Source organism: Mangifera indica, unplaced genomic scaffold (assembly GCF_011075055.1).
Source record: "Mangifera indica cultivar Alphonso unplaced genomic scaffold, CATAS_Mindica_2.1 Un_0003, whole genome shotgun sequence".
Classification (NCBI taxonomy): Eukaryota; Viridiplantae; Streptophyta; class Magnoliopsida; order Sapindales; family Anacardiaceae; genus Mangifera; species Mangifera indica.
The window spans coordinates 1,130,531-1,156,008 of NW_025401095.1; the positions used below are offsets into that span (position 1 = coordinate 1,130,531).

The 25,478-nt window shown below is 32.4% G+C and overlaps 2 protein-coding genes across 2 annotated transcripts; both read left to right on the plus strand.

Annotated features, from left to right (window-relative positions):
• The first annotated feature begins 951 nt into the window (after window positions 1-951).
• On the plus strand, window positions 952-2,502 carry LOC123205278 (small nuclear ribonucleoprotein-associated protein B'-like). The gene is made up of 2 exons (XM_044622200.1): window positions 952-1,907; window positions 2,166-2,502. Exon 1 carries the CDS (start codon window positions 1,068-1,070, stop codon window positions 1,902-1,904), a length of 837 nt encoding a protein of 278 aa, XP_044478135.1. The 5' UTR covers window positions 952-1,067; the 3' UTR covers window positions 1,905-1,907; window positions 2,166-2,502.
• Window positions 2,503-8,066: 5,564 nt separating this feature from the next.
• On the plus strand, window positions 8,067-8,794 carry LOC123205284 (photosystem I reaction center subunit psaK, chloroplastic-like). Its single transcript, XM_044622208.1, has 3 exons — window positions 8,067-8,256; window positions 8,346-8,426; window positions 8,513-8,794. The coding sequence occupies exons 1-3, from the start codon at window positions 8,176-8,178 to the stop codon at window positions 8,738-8,740; spliced, it is 390 nt and encodes a 129-aa protein (XP_044478143.1). The 5' UTR covers window positions 8,067-8,175; the 3' UTR covers window positions 8,741-8,794.
• Window positions 8,795-25,478: the final 16,684 nt, after the last annotated feature.

The window sequence follows — 25,478 nt, forward strand, 5'->3', positions numbered from 1 at the left end:
TCAAAACATAATATGTAATAACATAATTTGTCAGAAAACAATACACTTTATCAAATGTCAATGAATAACATGATTTGTTACAACATAATACATAAAATGATAGTTTGACGTGAAACAATATTTTGTTAAAAGAATATTATTCTATTTTAAGTTAATACTAATAGTTTATTCATTGTCTCTTTATATGATTAATTGTAGGGATAAAAAAACATAATATCATAATCAATAATCCAGATAAATTGACAAATTTAATTTCAAAATAATACAATTAATAACCAATGAAATTAACAACTATTTATCAAATATTTAAAAATTTTAATTTTCAATATATACGATGAATATAACTATTATAATAAATATTAAAACCATTAACAAATATACGAATATGATACACCAAACTTAATAAGTTTAAACAAGTAGTACTTATAACATACCAATAAAATAAATAAATTACAAATAATTTTTTATAAGTCTGCCAAAAATAATTCTTAAATTAAAATGATTATCTTTGAATGATGCAGATTTTAGTGATACAACAAAAATTTCTTTTTTTATTCGAATTAGGGAATAAAGATTAAAGAAAATAAAAGATATTAGTGAATTTTTACTATTATGATATTATACAATATTTTATTTAAAATTTTCAAATTAATTCAGATCAAATCAAGTTAGTTTTATGTCAATCCAAATATGACTCGATTTTTTTTAGAGTCAACCTAACCTACATTACTTTTTATATCGAAATCATATTTTTTTTCCAATCTTTTTTTTTATTCGATTGTGTAAAGTTAAAGGTTGTGTGAAATTTTACTAACGTTTAGGGCTTTAGACCTGCCCAATTTGAGGAATCCAAGTAAGCCCAAGCCCGTCCATAAAATCCGGTTCGCTACTCCGCCCGAAAACCGGAACATTCAAATAGTTCTAGTAAGACCAGACTGATAAAACCCTAAAATCGAAACCTCAGACTTTTTACGGGTCTTCGATTTGAAGACGAAGACGACCTGAAAGGCCTGAAAGGCTAAATCCAAGAACCCTAAGAGTCAACAGTAAGTACCAACAATTTTATAATGTCGTTGTCAAAGAGTTCGAAGATGCTTCAATTCATAAACTACCGGATGCGCGTGACCATCCAAGACGGTCGCCAGCTGATCGGAAAATTCATGGCCTTTGACCGTCACATGAATCTCGTTCTCGGTGACACTGAAGAGTTTCGTAAGCTTCCCCCAGCTAAGGGCAAGAAAAATAACAACAATGAGGAACGTGAGGACCGTCGCACTCTGGGTCTCGTCCTTCTCAGGGGTGAAGAAGTCATTTCCATGACCGTTGAAGGTCCTCCTCCTCCTGAAGAGTCACGTGCAAAGGCCGTCTCCGCCTCTGCTGTTGCTGGTCCCGGTATTGGCCGTGCCGCTGGCCGCGGAGTCCCCACTGCTCCGCTTGTCCAAGCCCAGCCGGGTCTCGCTGGACCCGTTCGTGGCGTTGGTGGTCCTGCTCCTGCCATGATGCAGCCACAGATCGCCAGACCACCTGTCAGTTACCCGCCAGCTGCCCCATCTGTGATTCGTCCGCCTGGTCAGATGCCTCCAGCTGGAATGTTTCCGGGACAGGCTACACCACCAATGGCACGGGGCCCTCCGCAGCCGGTCCCATCTCCTTTTGGGGTTCGGCCGCCACCCCAGCAGTTCCCGATGCCTCCACAGCAGTTTGGGGCTCAGAGACCAATGGTGCCGCCTCCACCTGGGCCAATGATGAGAGGGCCTCCTGCTCCTCCGCCAGCTCGTCCGGGAATGCCGGGTGCACCTCCTCGTCCGGGGATGCCTCCACCGCCTGGTGCTTCAATTCCTGGTTTTGCACCTCGTCCTGGGATGCCACCACCCCCCGGAAATCCTCCACGGCAGCAACAGTGATGGGTATGCCCACTTCTTGATTGTTAATTTTATTGGATTTGTTGATTGAATTATTATGTTTGTGGTCTAAGGTTATTGTTGTTGGAAGGAAACTATTTATTGGATTGAAGATTTAGTATTGTGTTACTGTTTGATGATTATATAGCCAAACTAAGCATTTAGTTATGTGAAGCTGGGCTTACCTCTGGCATTGGAACTAGTATTCTGTTTGGTAGTTGTGGATTTAGCTGTAAATTGACTTTCATTTCTTCCTTGTGGCAGGTGTTGTGAAACTTTTGTAGTGAAGACCTTGATCTCAACCCAATGTTCTTGTCACGCGTAAGCTTGCCTTGAGTTTGGCAGTGATTTAGAATCACATGATTCTCTTCCTCCCCTAGTTGAGGAATTTGTTGACGGTATTATAATAGAACAATATGTATTGTTTTCATAGTTTTGGCCAATGGAAACAAAAAGGGTTTTTCAGACAAATAGTCTTGCCATGTAGGTGTTTTAAGCAACTTATTATTATCCTATTATTGTGTTTTTGTTAGGAGTTTTCTCTTTCTGTCGCATTGTTTGACTTGTTGCACTATATAATGAATATGCTGCATTCATCCTATTGGAGACTACATATCTGTATGTTGCCATATTGTGACAGCAGCTTCTTTAATTTTTTTTCCTAACAATAGTTAGGTTAGATTAATGCATGCCTTCTAATTGCATTCCTATTCAAATGGGTCAAGATATGTCTATTTTTGTTCTATATTGCCTTGATTTTATTGTTACAATCTGAGTCATTCGCTTTCTGTCATCTTCTGACCTTTGACCATTTGTTTGACGTTGGCATTTATTTTTCCTTAGTTTTACCAAGCTTTTATAATTATCTCTGTTCTGCTTTAAATATGTTACAACATTGTAGGATAAGGCTGAAATAACTTGTATATTACTGTTTTCTCTTGATGGAACTTTATGGTTTGTATTTCATTAAGCGGAAAGTAGGGTTTCTAGTCAGAAAAGTCTATATTGCGGTTTATGTGGATGCTTCAAACATTCTTCTAAGCATTTTTTTCCTCAGGTGTCATCCATCCTATAGACATGCAGTGACTAAATTACAATTTTAGGAGACTTTAGGAGCATTTTTATTATCATGGTTTGATTTTGGTAAGTTAGTCACTGGTTCAATGTTATTTCATGGCCGAACTAATTTCTGTTCAAATATTGAAATGCTAGTGTGTATATAGGATCATACTCGAAAATGTATCGGTAGTTATAGGACCATATGTCAAAAATATAAGTGTAGATACAAGATCACCTAGGAAATTTAAGTGTAGGTACAGACAATGAGGAGCTCCAAAATTTATAAACTTTTGGCCTCTGTCCTGCTGAAGTGTTAGTTATTCCAGTGAATATCAGTCAATAGAGCCTCGTTTGTCACACACATATATATTCATCTTCTCTAGATGACTGATTTGCTCTGGTAAGCTGATGGCCATGTCTATACTCAGTCCTCTCTTGCTTATGTTCTTTGTAATATGGAAGTCCAGTTTTCTCTTTTTTTTTTCACTAACACAACCATATTGTTGATTATTTTTGCCACCGTGGGCCTTGATTGCTAAGATTTCACAAGGTCAACTTCTTATATCAATTCTTATTGTATGTTAAGTCCAGCTTGTTGCATCATATCCTTCTGACCTATTCTGATAGTCTTTGTTCTATGAAGGCCATATTTCAGGGTAAGATTCATTTTGTTCCTTTGGTGTCATGGGACTGATTAACTAATTCAAAGCAGATTGAGAATTATGGAAAGTATTTAAAAAGGCCCCCTTAAACCAGCATTTTAAAGCCGATTAAACCAAGGGTATTTGGGTAATCCTAGGGGTAAACTTATATCTTAATCATGCCTTTTTTGCTAAAATTAAGTATATTGGAAAATTTATTTTTTGTTAAAGTTTTCATTTAATAAAAGATGTTTCAATTTTTTTTTTTTTAGTTGTTCTCTGTTAATGCCAACAATTATACATATTTATTTCAATTTTGTATGCTAATAATTTTATTTTTTTTGGGTTACTTTCAATTGTATGCTTTTTCATATCATTTTAACATTTCTATCAAACATTTAATTTCAGCAAGATGTTTATATTTATTTTTCAGTATATAAACTTAAAATATTAAATAAAAAATATTAGACAAATACTTGGAAAACGTTAATTTTCATATGTTTTGCTTTGTAGAAACAAAATAAAAAGCTTAACATTTTTTATGACACCATTTAAAAATAGTAAAAAATAAATATATTAACCAAATTATCCATTCAGATTTTAGTATCACCAATTTTCCTTCTGGCTTCCCACAGTAATTTTTTGAAAAAAAAGATTTGGTCTTTGTATGGTTTAATAAATTTATTGTTTTCCTAATAATAGACCAAAAAGGCCATAAGAAATATGGTTAATTCAAGAACATAATTCGTTTTCTTGTTTTGCAGTTTTTAACATGTAATTTCTACTTTTTCAAACTAGATTTTCAACAAAAATAAAGCTTGAATTAAAAAGCAAGGATTTTCAAATTTATAATGCTTGTAACCTTTATATTTTAATGCAAAATTTGAAGAGCAATTGAAAGCTTTCAATTTTGTCTTCCTTGAATCCTTTGTATCTCAATACAAAAACTTTTATTTCCATTACACTATCTTTAGTTGAGCAATATTATGTGTACTTAATTTTAAGTATCTAATTGAATATTTAGACAATGTGTCATCAAGTGATTTGATGATACTTTATTTTTAATTGAAAATCACCCAATTGAATTTTCAAAATTAGACATATATAATTTTATTTTAGTTATTAATATCATTTTAAATGACATATAAGATTTCAGGATTTTTGAGATAGAAGTGCGATGTTAAAAGTATTTATTTTAATATTAATTTAAAATTATTTAATCATCAGATAATATATTATTTAGATAATATATTATTTATATACTTATTTTATGTATTCAATAATATGAATATATATAGTTTTATTATTAATAAAAATATTAATGGAAATTTTAATTGATTGGGCAAAAAATTTAGCCCACTATTTTTCGTTAAACATGAGCCTGAAATTTAGCTTACTATTCTTCATTTGTGAATTTGTTCTTATCGTTAAAAATACCCGTAATTCAATTTTATTAGTGAAGTTGTGAATTTGTTCATTTAATTTCTCTTATCCATTTCATTTTTAACTAGCAATTCATCCGTATCGAAAAATCCTAATTTTGCAGTGTTCTAAATAAGAGGCAATTGTTTATGATCCGCTCCTCTATTTGTTTTAAAAGTAGGTGCTTATATGTTGACAATAATAACCTTTGATAAAACTAGGTTTTGGAAGTGCTATTATTTAGTGGTAGGAACAAAACAATTGTGTGATGAAGTAGGGGAGATTTTCCTTTTTGCCATATGCAGTACAATTATCTAATATAATAAGGAAGACATTGCTATTCAAACGACTATCAAACCATGCATTTGAATTCGTTCAATGGCTGTAATTGAAATGATCATATTTAACATTCTTAAAAGATGTTGAATAAAGAAACTTATTGATGACCCCAAGTCGGAGTTTGTCAAAGTCATCACCATCACAACAGATAAGTTACAATTATATACCTCTCTTTATTTTGCTTTCGATATTGTAACTGCTTTGTTGCAAGAGAGCTATTAGGTTGGATACAATAAAATAAGTTAATATCATCCATATTGTGAATCTCCTCCTGAACCTATTTGTTTAGGCCAAAGGACTATTTCTCACCCAAAGTATACTCTTATCTTAACTTTTTATTTGTTAACTTTAAAAATCTCATTTACCCATCCATGGGTTATTAAAATTAACAGTTTAAAGAGTAAAATCATTATTTTATCTATAATATTAAAAATAAATTAAAATTTAATATAGTTTTCCCCCCTAACCCCTAAAAATTGTCTAACGAAGCTCTTTGACTTTTCAGGTCAAATCTCGGACCATCGGCATTCCAGAGGAGAAAAGAGAGATCACCGAAGTATGGTGATGCCTTTGGAAAGCTTCGTTGTCGGTGATTGAGCCGAATTTGGCACCGAAGATGGAAAGCTAAATCCTAGGGGGGGGGAATGCAATTTTTTAAAACTTAAACTAGGGGAAATGGTTAGTTTTTAGAGGTTAGGGGGGAAAAAGAGATAAAATTTTAAGGGGTTAGGATTCTGTTAATTTTAACTGTTCATGAGTGGATAAATGAGATTTTCAAAGTTAACAAGACGAACTTTGAGATAATAACATACTTTGGGTGGGAAAGAGTCCTTTGGCCATTTGTTTAATTATTTTCTTATTGATGGCAAAATAGTAATTTTTTCTAATGAATGACTCTCACCAAAATGATGGAAAGAATGGATTGCATGTGTCATGCTTAAAATTTTCCAACCATCCATTTGAAAATTCAAATGAGTTAGCTTCGAAACAAAAGTTTCTTATAAAAATATTTCTCTTTTCTTTTAATAATTCGTCACTCATATTGACATGTTCATGATGACATACAAACCATTTGGAAGGTGTGTGCTTCATCATTAGGTACCTTACCATCTTTGACCATTTTGCATTTGGATTTAACAATACTTCTTCTTGAAAGAGGTTGATTGATCGAGTAAGTGTTTTAAATATTGTTGCTTGTGATAACTTAAGGTTTTGAGTATCTTCTAACTACTTTGTAAGATCTTTTTGTTTCTAGTTAAGAATCGATTCTTTTATTTTGCACAACTTAATACAAATACTTTTACTCAGTTCAATTTATATATTAACTTTGGGTGGTATGATTGATTTGTTAGAGGAAGAAGAAAAGGTCAAGGCTCCACCACAATTTTAGAGATTTTTTTTTTTTAAGCATATTTTAAAACATGAACGTTTGGATTTATATTAAGGTCTAATCTTTTTAGAGTTGAATGGTTATCATTAAAATGTTTATATAAAGAGGTGGTATTGGTAGTTATAACTTGAAAACTTAGGGATAATTCCTTGAACTTCCTATTAATCAAATAAATCAAGAGTTTAAACTTGATATATTATCAAAAGAGATTTAAACTCATACTCTTTTATATATCAAACATTCTCTTTTTTTCACTCAATCTATTCCTTGGGGCCTTGGGGCTTATGACTTGGCTACCTTGAATGAATTGTAGCCTTGTGCACACAAAAAGAAATTATGTTGGACATGTCTACCCTAGTGTTGAGGAACCTATTTTGGAAGGCTTTCGGAGTACCAACAGTCATGTGCTTTAGAGCAAAGATGAAAGAAATCAAGAAATTTGATGTCAATGCACATAAACATAATTTTTGACAATGCTTGTGGGAATTAGAAGAATCATTATGGAAAGGCTCAATGATAGGTAATTTTTTCTATTACAAACAGTATGTTGCTTTCTTTAAGTATTAACTTCACTTTCTGATTTCTTAGAAATCAAGCAAGACCTTACATTGTGAATATTCATTTTTTTCCCGAATTTTAAATTTAATTATCTAAATTTTAATTTTAGGAATAATGATAGTGGGTGTATAACATAAGCGAAGGAAATGAAATATTAACTCTTTAGGTTTACACAATACTTAAGCTTAAGTTTGAGTTTAACTAGTTCAGAAGTAACATGTTCGAGTTTGAGCTCAAGATATAAACGATTAACTCTAATTAGATTCGAGAAATTACAGTTAAACTTTGTAGCATATATATATTAATAAATTATCTTATATATTCAAAGTCAAGATATAAGAATTTAAATATATAAGTACAATATTTTAAACTTTTAGAAATTTATTAATATTATTATTACAGCTTACAAGATCATCAAGTTGTGCAAGAATTGGCCAACTTTGAGTTTGACTTGATAATAACTGAATCAAATGTAGCCCAATACGAGTTGAACAATGAATAGTTTGTGAGCCCCTAAACTTTCTTAGCAACCTTACTTTTTTTCCATCCAATGAGACGGATGATATCACATATAAGCCCAATAAATCCTTACAGATCCAGCCCAGCAAAATATTAGGAAAACACAAAATCTTATCCAGTGAAGTGAACCCCAATGACAAAATGCCAAGTCAGAAACCAGTATCCAAGTGTATCCAATTCTAGCATTCTGAGGCCACAAATTTCTCATGTGGACACCATGAAAATTTGCCAAACTGCTCATTTTATAACCCTACAAACCTTTTTGGGTAAAATATTCTAAATATAACAAACTAAATTGCCAATCCATCACATTTCTTCTTAGATCAATTCTTCCCAGAAGCAGAAAATGGCCACTTCTGTTATGACCACTCTTCCCCAGTTCAGTGGGCTAAGACCCCAAGTCTCAGCCGCTCCAGAGCAAAGTCTGGTCAGTGCTTCTTCTCTTTACTTGGTCAGTCAGCAATGTCCTTTAGCCATGCCCTTTTATTTGTCTTTTTTTCAATTGTGATTATGTAGGTGGCAGTTCAACCAATGAGGCAGAAGGGGAAGGGAGCTTTGGGTGCACGCTGTGACTTTATCGGATCACCCACAAACTTGGTAAGTAAGAGTGTCATTATATAAGTAACAGTACAAGATTATTTTACAAAATTTTTTTAGTGATTGATTGTTTGGTTTGGGAACAGATAATGGTGACAACTACAAGCCTAATGCTGTTTGCAGGAAGATTTGGGTTGGCACCGTCGGCAAACAGGAAGGCGACGGCAGGATTGAAGCTTGAAGTGAGGGATTCAGGGCTGCAAACAGGTGACCCAGCTGGGTTCACACTGGCTGACACCTTGGCTTGTGGTTCGGTTGGTCACATAATTGGGGTTGGGGTTGTTCTTGGCCTCAAGAACATAGGTGCTCTGTAAATTTCTCCAAGGGTTTTAATGTAATTAGTTAATGATTATTCTTCTGTTCCGCCATTTTTATTTCCTGTATAATTGCTCCGTTTCAACTTTGTTTTGGACGATCCATTATTTATCATTAAGACTGGACAAAGAAACACAGTGAAATGAGTAAAAAAATAAACAGTAGGTTACTTTTAATAAAGTTGGGGACAAGGCAAAAATGTCATCGACATTCAACGCTGGTTAATTTTTTTCCACCCCTTGTAATCTATGTAGCATTTGACGAAAATGTGGAAACGTATTTTCTTAAAAAAGTAGGAAACAGAAACGTGGAGAAACGTGTAAATATAAAAAATATAGAGTTTTTTTTATAAATATGAAATTTTTATAAAAAATACAATAATCTATATTTTAATTAAAAAAATACAACAATTGATTTTTTTCAACCAATTTAAAATAACATATAACAAAATAATTTTATACCAAAAATAAATTACAAATTCAAGTTCTTGAAACATGTATATATAAATTAAATCAATACTTATATATTCATATTTTAAAATGGAAAATAAACATGTATATAAATCCATATATTTTATCAAAATGTAAATAAATCAACCTACAAACTCAATATTATTTCATCAAAATAATAATTTCCAAGGGTCAATATCAAAGTCATCAAATAAAATATAATGAAAAAAATTTTAAAAATAGTAAAATATTTATTGTATTTTCTCTATTTGATCATTCTCCTTATCCATTATGTCATTTGCATCTTCATCGAAAAAAACAGACTCCAATTCTGGTTTATCTAATAACAGGTTGGCTAATTGAAGAACTCCCACATCTTCCATACTCCCAAAGTCATTTCTACCAACATTTCACATCTTCTCCTTACCATCATAATACTTAGAGTTAACCTTTAACAATAAACGAAGATTGTTATGAAGAAAAACCAAATCTTCTGCATGTTTTGGAATTAATTTATTCCTTCTAATTGAATGAATGAAGGAATAAGTACTCCAATTTCTTTCACAACAAGAGGAGGAACTAGGTTGTCCAAGTACTCTGAATGCTAACTTTTGAAGCAATGGAGCATTTGAACCAAAACATGTTTACCACTTCATCGATTCTGTATTAAATCTAGCATCAATTGAGTCAGGATCTTCAAACAGTCCACTTTTGAGGGAGAAGTTAGCATACTCATCCAATGCTTTAACACGCTCATCTTCAGAAAAGATCATTTTAAAACATTTGTTCCTCTCAATAGATACTTCCTCATCCATATGAGGAGACACTCTACCGTCACCTCCTTCAAGCCATTGTTCACTATAAAACCTTCACAAATAATAGATATATCAAATAGTTAACAAATTAATATCCAATTTAATAAATAAATATATCAAATAAGTATGAAAGAAATATATAATTCAATTAGATATTTACCTTGGATTCAATGAATGAGCTAGACAATGGAGTGGAGTATTACTTTTTGCCCAACGATCATAAAGAATACTATAGATCATTGAATAGAAAGGAGAATTTTGGGTAGGAAACTTTCCTTCATGTTCATAAATAACTGATTTAACTTTTTTAATCATAGAATCTCAATTCTCATAAATCAAATGAAGACACGACTTATTTATATCACACATTCGAATCATATCATAAATCGGTGCAGTAAAAGCAAGAATGTAATTGACCTTCGCCCACCAATTCTCATCCAACACCTTATCACGAACAAATCTTGCTTTGCCTTGATCATCTTTTCTATATTGTCCCCATTGTTCACTTACGATCATTGATTCTAGAGCACCATTAATTAATTTAAATCTTTTGAGCATAACAACAACAAAAGCAAAACAAGTGTCCGCAACTGAAAATAATTTCAAAGGACTAAGTCGATTAAACATAGTCAATCGCATTGAATGGTTCATTATGAAGTTTTTAATTACCATAACATCACCATAAACGTCAGTTATCCAATGACATTCATCATATGTCTCTTGATTAGATTCCACATTTTTAGCTGCACATATATTTTTCAAAGCTAGATTCAAAGTATGCACAACACATGGAGTCCAATAAATATGTGGAAACATATCTTCAATGATTTCCCCAGCATCTTTACAATTTTTTGCATTATCAGTTATTACTTGAACTACTTTTTGATGACCAACCTCATCAATTATCTCCTTCAATAAATTAGCAATGAAATATTTATCTTTAACTTCACCTGCACAATTAACAGCTTTAATAAACATCAGGCCTGATTCACAAACAACCATGAAGTTAATTAAAGGTCTCCTTTGTGGGTCACTCCATCCATCACTAACAATACTAACCCCTTTTTCCATCCAAGTGCTTTTAATAAGTTCCAATAACCTTTCCACATTTGTTTTCTCTTACTGAAGTAGTGTAGTTCTTAATTTATTGTACCTAGGAGGCACATAACCACCCAATGAATGATTAGCTGTAAATGAAAAGACACTAATATAGTTTGGATTCCTAGCAAAATTAAAAGGAAGACCACTAGTGTAAAACATTCTAACAATTTTCTCATCTAATTGAGCTCTAGTTTGTATGTCAAAAGATTTAGCAATAGGAGAATCATCAACTTTTCTCTTCTTTAAAAAAAGATTTGACCCACTCGGTAACAGTAAGGATAAAGACAATGATTGATTTACATTAGTAGTATTGCTAGGCAATGACACTTCCTTAGGTTGAGAATTATAAACCTTATTGGTAGCTTCATCATCTAATTTTCTCATTTCTACTAAATCTTCGAATTTCACTTTAGAACAAGCACCGATTCCTTTCCCCGTAATTTTTAATAGGTGAGCTTTAACTCTAGTATAAGTCCCTTGCCTTTCTTTATGACAAAAATTACAAACCCATTTGCATGTACCCCCTGATTCTCCAAGTTTCTGAATTTTTGTGACATATTTCCACAATGGATTTTGGTCTTCATCATTATTCTTTTTTGCAAAACCCATACTACTACTATTACTTTTAGAATTAGAATTTTCCTTACTAGTAGCAGAATCCATTAATGATTAACTCAAATTCAGTATCACTAACAATTTGCTCGAATTTATCAAAAAAATCAACAAAATCACATAAATCACCGACTATTCTTCTTGACAGCTTACTACACAACTGAAATAAACGCACAAATTGAAAACATAAATAAATCAATTTAATTATAGGAAAACTTTTATCTATAAATAATATTCAAATCAAACAAGAATAACTAAATTATAGACTATAAAATTATTCGATTAAATTATATAAAATCAAATATTCAATAATTATTAATAAAATAAATTATGGATTATAATTACAAATTATATTCATGATATATATATATATATATATATATATATATATATATATATATATATCAGGGGGAATAGAGCATATAAAATAATTTAATGTTTTAAAATATATTTTATAACAAATTAAAATTCCAACGTTGACACATCTGGAAGAAAGCATGCATTGACTGAGCAAAAGACAGGCTAATGGAGTATATATATAATAATTTAATATATGTTTTATAAAAAAATAAAAATCTTCGAAAACTAACAAATCTTGGAAAGCTAACAAATCTGGGAGAGGCATGCAGAATTATAATCTTGGGGATTGAGATGCATTAAATTCAAATCTATATAAACTAATTTGTATCATAGAAGGGCAAGAAAACGCACACTTTTTTCACAGAGTTTTCTTTCTTCCAGCCATTGTTCAAAGAAGAAGAAGATGCCCAAGAGATTGATAACAAAGAAGAGAAGAAGACGCCCAGCAAAAGAAGAAGACGCCCAGCAGATTGACGACAAAGGAGATTGACAACAAATAAGAGAAGACGCCCAGAAGACTATTACGTACAGGAAACTATTTTTGTTATTTACTTTCAAAATCCTTTCAGAATCCATTTATGATACACTTTCAGAATTCTGGTATGCATAGGAAACTCTTTCTGTTAAAGAAATGCATTTCCCTTTTATCTAAAATTATCGAAACGGCCCCAAAATGTTTCGTACCAGTTTCGAGCCGTTTCAAAAATCGAAACGTTTCGGATTCGTGAAAATGCACACTACATTTTCGTGCTTCTTAGCTTTTAATAATTATAAAACCAAAAATTATAAATGTGACGGGCAAGACTAGAATCTTGTTCTCAGTCTGCTTGCCCCCGTCAATTACTCAGTCAATGACTATGTATGATGTCTCCTTCGAAGATTACACTAACAATTGCTCCCACCTTACCGCATTGTCTTCTTCCATTGATTTCTTCTTTGATAGATTCACTGTATGATAAGGCTTCCATGATTCTTGCTTTTGACAGTTAATATGAATCTGTTCGAACTAATTACACTGTATAATTACTCTAAGGGAACAAAGATGTGGAGTTCATGTTGAGAAGAGTTATGAGCAAAATGAGCCTCCTCGGTATTGTTCACTTACAATAGTGATGATGAGAATTTGAGACCTCTTAATTGGTTGCCACTGATCAACTGGTAGACAATGATGCCTTTAGCTTTGAATTTGGAGGGTTTAGCTAGAGAACTGTTATGAAAGGCCACAAGACTAGGCATCTTAACAGTTAAAAAGGTAACAAGTCAGTTAATAAGATTGGAAAGAAGAAAGAGATTTTGAACCTTCACAAGGACATATTGTTTTCAACTCATTTAGATTCAAGGTTTGCACGATACAATTCAAAAGAGACTTGTAGGATATAACATGTATCTAAATCAAACCTAGAGTATTATAATTCTGTTAAAGGATTCAATGAGGAGATGCATGGAGAATCATCAAAGCAGGAGTTGGATGCTTGAGACATGATTGATGTAGGATTCAACACTCAAATAACTATTGAAGCCCTAAACCCACAACTCACATCTTGAATCTAGAATCTATCTGTTGGCTTCTTTTTTGGTGTTTTTCAATGACCGAAAAATAAGAAATAGCTTTGGAATGGAAAGGTGACCATTTGAAATTTGTTATGGGAAAATTTTGCTTGGGTGCCACGGTCTACGAAATCTGGAATGAGAGAAATATTAGAATTTTTGCTAAGAAAAGTTTGCCCAAAGAAGTCATTATAGAGAGGATCAGACGACTTATGAGAGACAAAGACGCAGAGATGTCTATTTATCTCAGAGAGGTCTACAGAAAATTCTGAAAAAACACCAATGGTTACTATCGTATTTGTCAAAGAAAACAAAAAAGTTAGAGGGAGGGGTCAAACTTCTGGAACTAGAATGAAAAAAAAATGATATTAAAATAATAATCGAAATTAGATAATTTGAATAAATAGATTCAAATAGAATTCTGATAAAAATCAATAGAAATAGATATTAGTTCCTAATGCAGGAAAAGGTTTTCTCATTAGTAGATTATCGATTTTTTTAATGAGTCCTAACTATTAGTTAATCCCTTTTATGGGTTGGAGATGAATGTGTAGAAGAAGCAGTATATTGATAAAGATATTGGAAGGAATTATTGATACTCGATGTTAAATATTTAAGAGTAAGGTAAGGGCTCATAAATCCTTTTCAAAAAAAGCGAAAGAACGTTATCAATGAAATAGAAAGATGGCAATCCATACATAGAAAGATTTCCTCAATTTATGCGTAGTTTCTTTTGGTTGAACTTAAGGTTCACTAATCTTTCTGTCCTGATTCATGATGTTTGGAGTCTCCCTAACTGCTGCTTCAAATATTGTCGTCATTGAGAGTCTGCTTTGTTGTGGTTTTCTTGAGTATAGGGTGTCAAATGCATAGATTCTAGTAGCTTTCTTGTGTCTCCTAGGCTCTTGTTATTTGTTGTTGATGGCGTTGATACTCTTTATTTCTTTGCTTTTCTGGTTGTTGCCCTTCTGTTCCCTTGCTTTGGTTTCTGCAGGTTCTGCTCTCTTGGTTCTGAATGTGCTTGCTTGTGGCGATTCCCATTTGTGTTGATCCATGTCGAAGACCTTAATTCAATTTATGTGTTCGTTAGCTCCTTTGGTGTCTGGATCCATTTGGTTTGCATTTCAAGTTTTACTTGTCGTGGAGAGTTGTTTCTCTCTTCTAGTGTGGTGCATCTAGTCTTCAACATAATTTAGATTTCAGTTCGTTGCCTGTTGTGTGATCTCCTTCCCGGTGTTGGTGCAGTAGTTGAGAATAATCTGTAAGCTGTGGAGTCTCTGCTCCTCATGTCTGGTGCGGTGAGCCCTACCTTGGTTCTGTATGGTTCTCTGCCCGTTCTCTGTTTTTGTGCTGCTTGTCTGTTTGCAGCAAGCACAATTATAGTTACTGGTGCCTTCTTGTGCTTGCTGTGGTTCTGCTTAGGTGTTAGCCTGCTTTCCTGCTGTTGCTGCCTGGATCTGCCTTTCGAATTCTGAAGTGCTGCTCCATTTTGGGTTGGAATGAAGGATGTTGTTGGTTCATTGGTGAACAAAACTGCTTGGGCACTTCCAATGGGATCTACGTGTTGGATAACATGTAGATATGCATTTTTCAATTATTTTGTTTTGAGTTTTCCTTTTGAATGCTGGCTTCCATTGTGGTCTGTGGGTTTCATTCTCCTGGGATGTTAATAATTATTGTTTTGTGAGTTAGCACTAGAGAAATTTATGTTTGAATTGACACTGATGAAATTATCAGGCATGTTATTGGGATGATTCTTTGTACTCTAGAGCTTGTGCTATCCTCCATCCGTGAGGATAAGCTTTTAGTTGTATTACTATTAACTCATTTCTTCGTGCAATGTATATAGTTATTTAACCGAAAAAAAAAAAAAAAGAGAGAAAGAAGAAAAAGGAAAAGACAAAAGATGGAATATATATATATATATATATATATATATATATATATAGAGGTTGTTAGAGTGAAATTGGAATATATTTGTATTAGGAAGGGTGTAAATCATATTGTTTCTCTTATAAATGGTAAAAGTGACAAAATGTCATTTAACAATTAAAACTAACGTTTAGTTTTAATTAATAAGTAGAAAAATGAATTTTTTTAAATTTAAAAGATAAAAACCATTGTTACACTGAAGTTCAAATAGGAAATAGCCATTTGACTTTTTTTTTAACTATAAATTTAACCAATTTAGAAATGTAATAAAAAATTGACTAATGATGGCTTTTCAAATTTGTTGGTGTATTAAAATAATGAAAAATAACTTCTAGGTTCTTAAAATGTTTGGATTGAATAAATTAATTTATATGAATTAATGTATTTTGTCAGTGTTAGGGTAAATGTCATAAAGCTAATCAAATTTGATATTTATGGATGTAATTTTATATTAATAATGAATAAATAATTTATTGTTATTCAATTCATATTTTATCTGTTTATATGATTGTATGAATAACATGCTCTTAGAATGGTAGAACTATGACAAGGGAATCAAACGACTGATCGAAAGAACCCTATGTATATATTCAATGGCATTTTAGAAACGTCTGTAATGAACGAGGGTGTATGTAATAATGATGAGATTATCATAGTGTTAAGCGACATCACCAAAAGTGGCGACAATTCTCAAGTGTCAAAGCTGTTGTAGATAGTTTGGTGTAATACATAGGTATACATTATAGACGTGTTTATCAAACTGAACTACTCAGAGGATATTCATATGGATTATTACTCTAATGTCTATGAAATAAATCCTCTGAGTACCAAGGGTGCATGTGATCCGTCGACTTAAGGTCAGTAGACAATCTCGTGTAAGGATCAGTATAGTTTGACACTATCTAACGTAATATCGTAATTGGGGGAACTATAAAAGTAGTAATCGATCATATTGTGAAAATACATGGAGGCTACGATTGATTGATAAAAGATTCATTGCTCTTGAACATAAGAGAAGATATCTCACATGAGAATACTAAATGACATTTATAACTATTTGAATTTGTGACCACAATGTGATGAGGTTATTGTCTAATCCATGTTAGTCATTGATATATATAAATTCTTATCAAGGAACTAGTGAGATAAACACTTTTATATGTCTTAGTCTTGAGAGATATTGGTTAAAGAAATGATTGAATTATACATACAAGTCATAAAACAAGCTAGTTGTACATGTTACATGTCAACCATACATGTAAATTGAGGGTGTCAAGTTTGGATGAAATCCTTGCTATATTCGGACACCTGCACATATTTAAAGCATGCGTTAGAATTAAAATAACACAAGAACACATACACAACAACAACTTTAGCTGCAAGTTTTCTGTTTTTCTCTCCTTCTTCCTGTGAACACACTTAATCCAAATAAGAAGCCTTAGTAGCCTTCTCCCTTGATTGTTTCTTATGTGTTTATGTTCCGCATGGATACCAAGGCACCACTTCTTAAGGGTTGGATAACATTCAGTCTCAAGCCATGTGAAGATTTGGAGGAGAAACCAATACAGGTATAAACCTGAAACACCTTATGAGTGTTTTGCATGATTCATGAAACAGGTATCCTGGTTAGAGTTTTTAAGATTTTTTTAAAATTTTTAATTCTACTATGCTGCTGATCAGGGGGACCATGAAAACCTTACAGTGGTATCAGGGACATCGTTTAACATATTTTCATGACAATATATACCTACTATTTGTTTTGATTAATTTTATGTGTTGACTACATGTAATCAAATTTATTAAGACTAAAACTGGTAACGATGATTTGCAAATCGTGTTGCTGCATGATTTGTTAAGTATCATGTATAACGTAAATTATGTAAAATTATTGAGTGATGGTATCTAAATTTTTGTTTAAGTTTTATTGAAATTTGCATATTGAATTTTGGTTAAAAGTTGTAAGTTTTGCGTTATTGCACGAATCTTGTTGATTGTATGATTTGAAGGTTATTGTTAGTGTGAGTACAATTTATATGTTGCATTCCCTCACCTTGATGACTGGCTTGGAAGAACAAGAGTCTTCTGGATTGTTCGTCATTAGAAAACCCAAAAAATTTGGTCTAGAAAACCATCCATGCACGACATCTTCTAAACTATGCATGAAGGTGCCAAGTGGACAAACCTTTGCACCATAAGTGGTGCACAACTAAACCATTTATTTGGTTTAGTTGTGACTGTCTCATGGTGCATGACATTAAAACACAGCATGGCTAAACCATAATTTGGTCCAACCATGACATTTTCATGGCTTTAAGGCATGTGTGCACAAGGTGCATGATTGGATCAATTTTGGTCTAGTTATGCCTCCTTGTGCGTGGTGCCTTTCACCTTGGTTGCATTCTAGTCATGCCCAAGCTATGACTTTTGTCGTGCTACATTCTGGAATTTGGTTGAATTCCATATGCATAGTTAAACTACACACCTACACACTTGAAAAAGTTGAAAATTCCAATTTAGTCATGTTTTGTTGAATTTGGACTAAATTGGGAGTTTCTTGAGCTTTAAGGGTTTGTAAAACTTCAAGGACCAAAAATAATTTAACACTTGGGATAATAATAATGAAAAATTTAATTTTTAATTGATATGTATATGTATGGATGTATGTATACATGATGCCTAGTACAAAGTAAAAGAACCTTTGTGAATGTTTATTAAATTCTCTATTTCATTTTTGGGTTATAATTTCTAAACTAGGCTTGCACGTTCTGCCTTTATCCCCATTCTTCTTTTAGATTAGGCTATTTTTATTTCCTTAGAATTCTATAACTAGAAAATCTAGTCATATAATAATTGAAGATTAGAGACAAAAAGACAAGCATGAAGATTCACCTAGATTGACCAATCAAACTCTTCTTAGCTCGAAGGGTTTGACATTATTATGGTTGTGTACTGGTACATTTTAATTTTACGTTGTAGAATATATGTGTAGGTTTTATTTGTTGACTCAATGAGTCATTATGCTCTTATTTTGATGATAACAAACTAATATGTCCCTAAACATATTGACTAATGATTTTACTTGAGTGCAAGCTTAGATTGCAAGGATTTATCTAATGCACTTGAAGGAGTTTCAAGATGGAAATGAAAGAGAAGAGTCAATTGAAGAATTAGTGAAGATTTGAAGAAAAACTCAAGTGTTAGGTAGATATATTTGTAATTTAGAGCATTCGTTTTGATTAGAATATTTATTTGCATGTGATAGCTCACTTGAAAACTCATTTTCATATCTTTCACATTTTGGGTTAAAATGTTGTTTTTCAAACTTATTGGTTTAAGCCAATTCTTTCACCAAAGTTTATCAATTCTTTTAAAATGATGAAGTTTTGTGAACTACATTTTCATATCTTAAAGTTGGTTTTGAAAGAATTTTCAAAAAAGGGTTAAATTGTCACTTTTCAAAGTTTTAAGGGTCAAATATGATTTTTGAAAATTCAGGGGGTAAAATGCAATAAAATTCGATCGACCGAATTTGACCGACCGAATCAGTTTCCGAATTGTCCAGAAGCCATGTATTTTGGTTTTAGAAATTCGATCGACCGAATTTTGGTTTGAATTTTTCCAACGGCTAGTGCCACGTCACATCCGGTTGACCGAATTCCATCCGGTTGATCGAATTCCATCCGGTCGATCGAATTGTGCGTTTTCTGGAAAACTAAAACGGCTATCTTTGTGCACGATGGTAACTTTCCTTATTTTCCTCTATATAAACCCAATCAATTTCGTTCGAAAATAACTTTTGCCACCAAGAACTTTCATATATTTGAGAGCAAATTAATTTTGAGCTATTTACTTGCAAATTCTTCTCTCTAATCAAAACCCTTGCTCATACACTTTGTAATTTCATTTGCATTTGGTTGTACTAAGCTTTAACTTTCATATACACTCTTGAGAGAGATCATATTTCAATTTCATACTAAAATTCGTGTTATAAAAGAGTGAGATTCACTCTTGGAGAGATTAGAAAATTTCTTGTGAGAGAAATTGAGTTTCAATATTTGTAAAGGTTAATAGCACCTTGGAAGCTATTTTGGTTGTGAAGAAAAGCTTGGTTGAGGTTTTAGTCAACCAAGGATTAGTGGAATACTCCAAGGGAGAAAACTTGGAGGAGTGGACGTAGGCCGGGTTGAGCCGAACCACTATACATCGCGTGTTTGATTTTCTCTTCCCTTAAACTTATATTTTATGTTATGTTATTTTGATTGTATTGATTATTTGAAATATTTTAGTTATTTTCATATATTGGATTAAAAATAGGCAACATAATTTAATTTGAATAAATTGCTTTAATTATCAAATTTGGTAAAGATAGTTTTAAAATTGCCTAATTCACCCCCCCTCTTAGGCTATTCGATCCTACATTATTTTGCAAATATCACTTAACATATGCCTTAAAACCTAATGAGAGTAAATAATAATACCCACAATTTAATATTAATCTAAGATTTAATTAATGTCTTCCAACATGACACTTTAATTAAGTCTTTATTCATTGGAATCTTTTTCGTCAAAGCGAAGGGTACACTTCTACTAAGTGAAAAATTAGGTGATAATCATGTCAGGTCCAACCTAACTAATGTACTTTGCTTGTTCGTCAAAGCGAAGGTGAAATATGTTAAGGGCATGAGTAGAAATGCATTTGTCGATACAAAGAGATATGTAGTATCCACCCTACTAATACCGAGAGTCACATTTCCGTTTACATGATTTCTAGGGGTAACACTTAACTTGAGATCATGGGTTTTTGGTAATTAATCTAAAATTTACCTATTCGATTAATTCAAACTTGTTCACTAAAAGCGAAGGAGAAAATTAATGCAATAGGGTTTCTATCCATTAGAAAGTTCACCGGAACTTCTTGAATACAATAGTGAGGGTTATTGGATTGAGGAAAATAGTATGAGTATTTTAATTATTAAATCCATAATTGAAATGAATATTAATAAATAAAATAAAATAACTGATTCTTTTATCTATAAATTACAGATCATATAATCACCATGTTAAACCCAACATATCGATCAATTCTCAAAAAAGAAAATAAGCTCATTAGAAGTAACTTTACTTATTGGTATAAAAATCTTCAGATCAGGGATCGTCATCCTCTAAGTTTGGTCCTGATGCCACCCAAGAGCAAAAAGATACTTTTAATAAGTATCTTGATGACTTTATGAAAGTTAAATGTCTCATGTTGACTTCCATATTAGCTAAGCATCAACAACAACATGAGAAAATGATGTGCAATCCATACTTGCACATTTTTAAGAGTTCTATGACACTTATGCAAAGGTTGAATAATATGAGGTGTCAAGTGTGTTGTTTGATTGCAAACTCTCTGAAGAAGAACAAGTTAGCCCTTATATGGTCAAGATGATTGGCTACATTTAGTGGTTAGCAAGCATGGGCAATGAGTTTACCATTGATCTCGTGTTGAAATCCCTCCCCAAATCATAGGCTAATTTTATCATGAATTTTAACCTGCACGAAAAGGAGAAAACCCTTAAAGAGTTGTTGTATACACTCAGGTAGACTGAATAAGCAATATGAAAGGTAGCTTTGACTAATCTACTTGTAGTTCAAACCTAAGCATTAAAAGTCAAGGCTAAGGACAAAGGCAAGGCTAAGGGCAAAGGCAAGGTTAAGGCTAAACTCAAGCCTAAAACGAAAAAGCAACCTAATATTATTACTCACCCTACAAGTGGTGTGGGAAAGGGAAAAGTTGTATGTTTCTATCGTGGCAAGACAAGTCAATAGAGGAAACATTGCAAAACCTTTCTAGAAAACAAGAAGAAAAAGATAATTAAAGCCTTTACCAGATATATTTGTCATTGCGATAAATTACTCTTTTTGTTCATCTTGGGTTGTAGACATAGGATATGGTTCTTATATTTGTTCTGATATGCAAGGATTACAACAAAGTAGATTGCTCGTCAAAAGAGAGGTTGACCTGCATATTACAAATGGAACACATGTTGCTATATTAGACGTAAGTGTTTATTATCTTAGGTTACCCATTGGGCTAGTTTTAGAATTAAAATATTGTTATTATATTCTTTCTATTTCTAGAAACTTAGTTTTTGTGTCTGTTTGGACAAAGAGTTATATTCATTTTTTATTACTAGTGATATTATAACCATTAGCTTAAATAATATTCTATTTGGAACAACTGAATTGCATAATGGTTTATATATTCTAAAACTAGATAATGAAATTCTTAATATGTAACACAATAAATGATTAAAATTGAATGATCTGAATACCACATATTTGTGGCGTTACAAGCTAGGCCACATAAGATCAAAACATATATCAAGACTTCTTAAATAAGGAGTCTTACAATCATTTGACTTCCAATCATATGATAAATGCAAATCGTGTTTATTGGGTAAGATGGCCAAAACACCCTTCATTGGACATAGTGAAAGGGTGACCAAACTATTAAGGATCATTCACAATGATATGTGTAGGCCATGATAGTGCATAGTAGATATAGAGAAACCTACTTACATTTACTGATGATTTCAGTAGATCTGGCTTTGTGTTTTTTATGAAATATAAGTCTGAATGCTTTTATAAATTCAAAGAATTCAAGAACAAAATAGAAAAGCAACTTGGGAAACAAACTAAAATATTCTCAAATTGTCGAGGAGGTGAACACCTGAATGCTAAATTCAGACAATACCTAAAGAAAACTAGGATAGTATCTCAACTCACTCTTCTTAGTACTCCATAATATAATGGTGTATTTGAATAGAAGAATAAGACCTTGATGAAAATAGTCAAGTCCATAACAAGATTTACCAATCTAACCATGTTTTTCTAAAGTCATGCTTATAAACTGCTACCTTTACATTGAACTATGTTATATCGTTGTGGAGTAGACGAAAGCCCAATCTAGAATACTTGAGGATTTGAGGTTGTAAAGCTTATGTCAAGAATTTTACTTTGAATAAGATAAGTGCTAAGTCTAAAAGTGTATCTTTGTAGAGTACTCGAAGGTATCTAAAAGATGCTACTTCTACCACTCAAATAAGCAAAAGATCTTTGTTACTGGCACCGATGTGTTCATTGAGAAAAAGTTTATTCTTAAGAGAACCAGTGGGAGAAGGTTGGAGTTTAATGAAGTTCCTATACCACAAGATACCATAAATGTTAGCTACGATGATATGTTATCATAGATAGATGATTATGATGAGAAAGTTCCTTTATTTCTAGTGGAACAACCTCAACACATACAAAAGCTATATAGATTTACATGAGTACATCACGAGCTAGAGAGATTTGGTTTTCTTCTAACTTACACAGTGATGTATTTGTCATCAATAATAACAAACCTAAAACCTACTACAAGACTGTTTCAAATCCAAATTCTAATAAATTGTTAGTTATCATGAAATCTAAAATAAACTTTATGTATCAGACCTAAGTATGGACTTTGATAAATGCACTTAAAGGGACAAAACCTTTAGGGTACAAATGGGTTTTCAAAAGGAAAACTGACATAAGAGGTAACTTGCATACCTATAAAGCATGATTGGTTGCCAAAAGTTTCACTCAGAAATATGGCATTGACTATGATGAAACCTTTTCGCCAGTCATTATGCTTAAGTCTATTAGGATTATATTTGCTATAGTTGCATATTACGACTATGAAAATTTTCAAATGGATGTAAAGATTGTCTTCCTGAATGGAAACCTTGTAGAGGATGTCAATATGACACAATCCGATGGTTTTGTTCTTATTGGATAGGCAAACAAAGTATGCAGGTTGGAAAAGTCCATTTATGGACTTAAACAAGCTTTAAGAAGCTAAAATATTTATTTTGATGAAGTTGTTCATGAGTTTAGATTCATAAAAAATGAAGATGAACCATGTGTGTACAAGAAAGTCAATAAGAGTATGATTATATTTATGGTATTGTATATCGATAACATCTTGATTATTGAAAATGACATATTGAACTTGTAATCGATAAAAGCTTAGTTATCCAAGTATTTCTCCATGAAAGACTTAAGAGAAGCAGTTTACATTCTTAAGATTAAAATTTACCAAGATAGAGAATACAAACTGTTAGGCTTAAGTCAAAACACATATATAGATAAAGTATTACTAGATTCAATATGGAAGAATCTAGGTTAGGATTTCTACCCAGGTCTCATAGTGTATATCTTTCGAAAGAGATATGTCTATGTATGCAATCTAAAATAGATAAGATGAATAGGATCCCATATGCTTCAGCTGTAGGATCAATCACGTATGTCATGTTATGTACAAGGATTGATGTCTCATACAACTTAAGTGTTAATAGTAGATATAGATTTGATCCAAATGAAAAACACTAAATGGTTGTCAAAAACATCCTAAAATACCTAAGAAAGACTAAGGATGCATTCTTGATTAATTAAGGGGAATATGAACTTACTATAAAAGGTTATAGTGACATAAGTTTTTAAACTAATTGAGATGATTACAAATCCCAATTAGGTTTTGTGTTTTGTTTGAATGGTGATATAGTTAGCTATAAAAGCTCTAAGTAAAGTGTAGTGGTTGATTCCATAACAAAGTTTGAGAACTGGAGATTTTATTATAATGCTTAGGATGAAATTTATGATGAGATATGTTATTATTTTCTATTAATAATAAGCCTTGATGTTATTTAGTTTATTGAGAGTTGTGTATGTTTACTTAAAATATTTAATATGCATTGATATAAATGAACATGCATGACATAGATTTAATACAACTTTATCCTGAAGGATATGACTTTTGGAATGGGGTGTTATAGGTAACACCTCATCTCCATATCATACCCTTAGGAGTAATTTATTGGGATGACGTGTCACGTATGTAATAAAGATTCTCATATATATGCATTACAAGAAAACAATTTCATGAAATACCTCGATGATTTTAATAAAATCTAAGGTCCAAATATGTCATAAGATGGTAGATAGCCAACTAAAATCCATAATTTATAAAACCATAATAATGTATAAAAGAATCCCAAAACAATTTAACTAATTAAATGAAATGAAACGTCTATGATGGTGGTTGTGCCATCACTTAGTTGCTCTACTAGCCTCCCCGTCGACTCTGTCCTCACATTTACCAGCCAGCCAAAGCAAAACACATGAGTGATAATACACCTAGCAAACATGCAATCAATTGAGCATTCCTAGGATATCTATTGACAACCCAACTATCAATATATTCATATAATCTAGCGTCTTGGATGCTTGCCATAACTCATTGCTCGTATTCTCTCAAGTAGGACATCCCAGATGTCTCTTACACTTTATTGAGAATTGGGTTGGACATCCCAAACTCCTCTTATAACTTATATACCAATGAAACAGATGTCCCAGATGCCTCTTATTTGAACTCGATTAGAATAGATGTCTTGAATGTCTCTTACATCCTTTAACATCGTATAGAGGACAACAAGTCTATTCACTAGCCCTTAGTACAACATACCCTTTTTTACCATAAAGGACGATTGTTCTACCCTAGAGGATGGTCATCCTCCCCTTTATGAAGGATGACCAGTCCCTTCTAACCTAATTCCTACGTGCCCAATATTCCTCACTATTAAATTACCAATCTACCCTTATGCCTGACCACAAATGTCATCTTTTACTTCACGATGGGACAACCGCACCATTCTTGTTGGGACGAGCATCCTCCACCTCTGTAACTTTCAAAATTGCATTGACTTTGCCAACGATTCAGTAATCTAACCCCTAGACTCTTCCTAACACTTCTTTACTTATCCTATTCATCAGACCATCCCTCATCAATCATCATCAAACGAAAATCATATGAAGTCAGAGAATAAATATATTACTCATCAACCTAATCATCA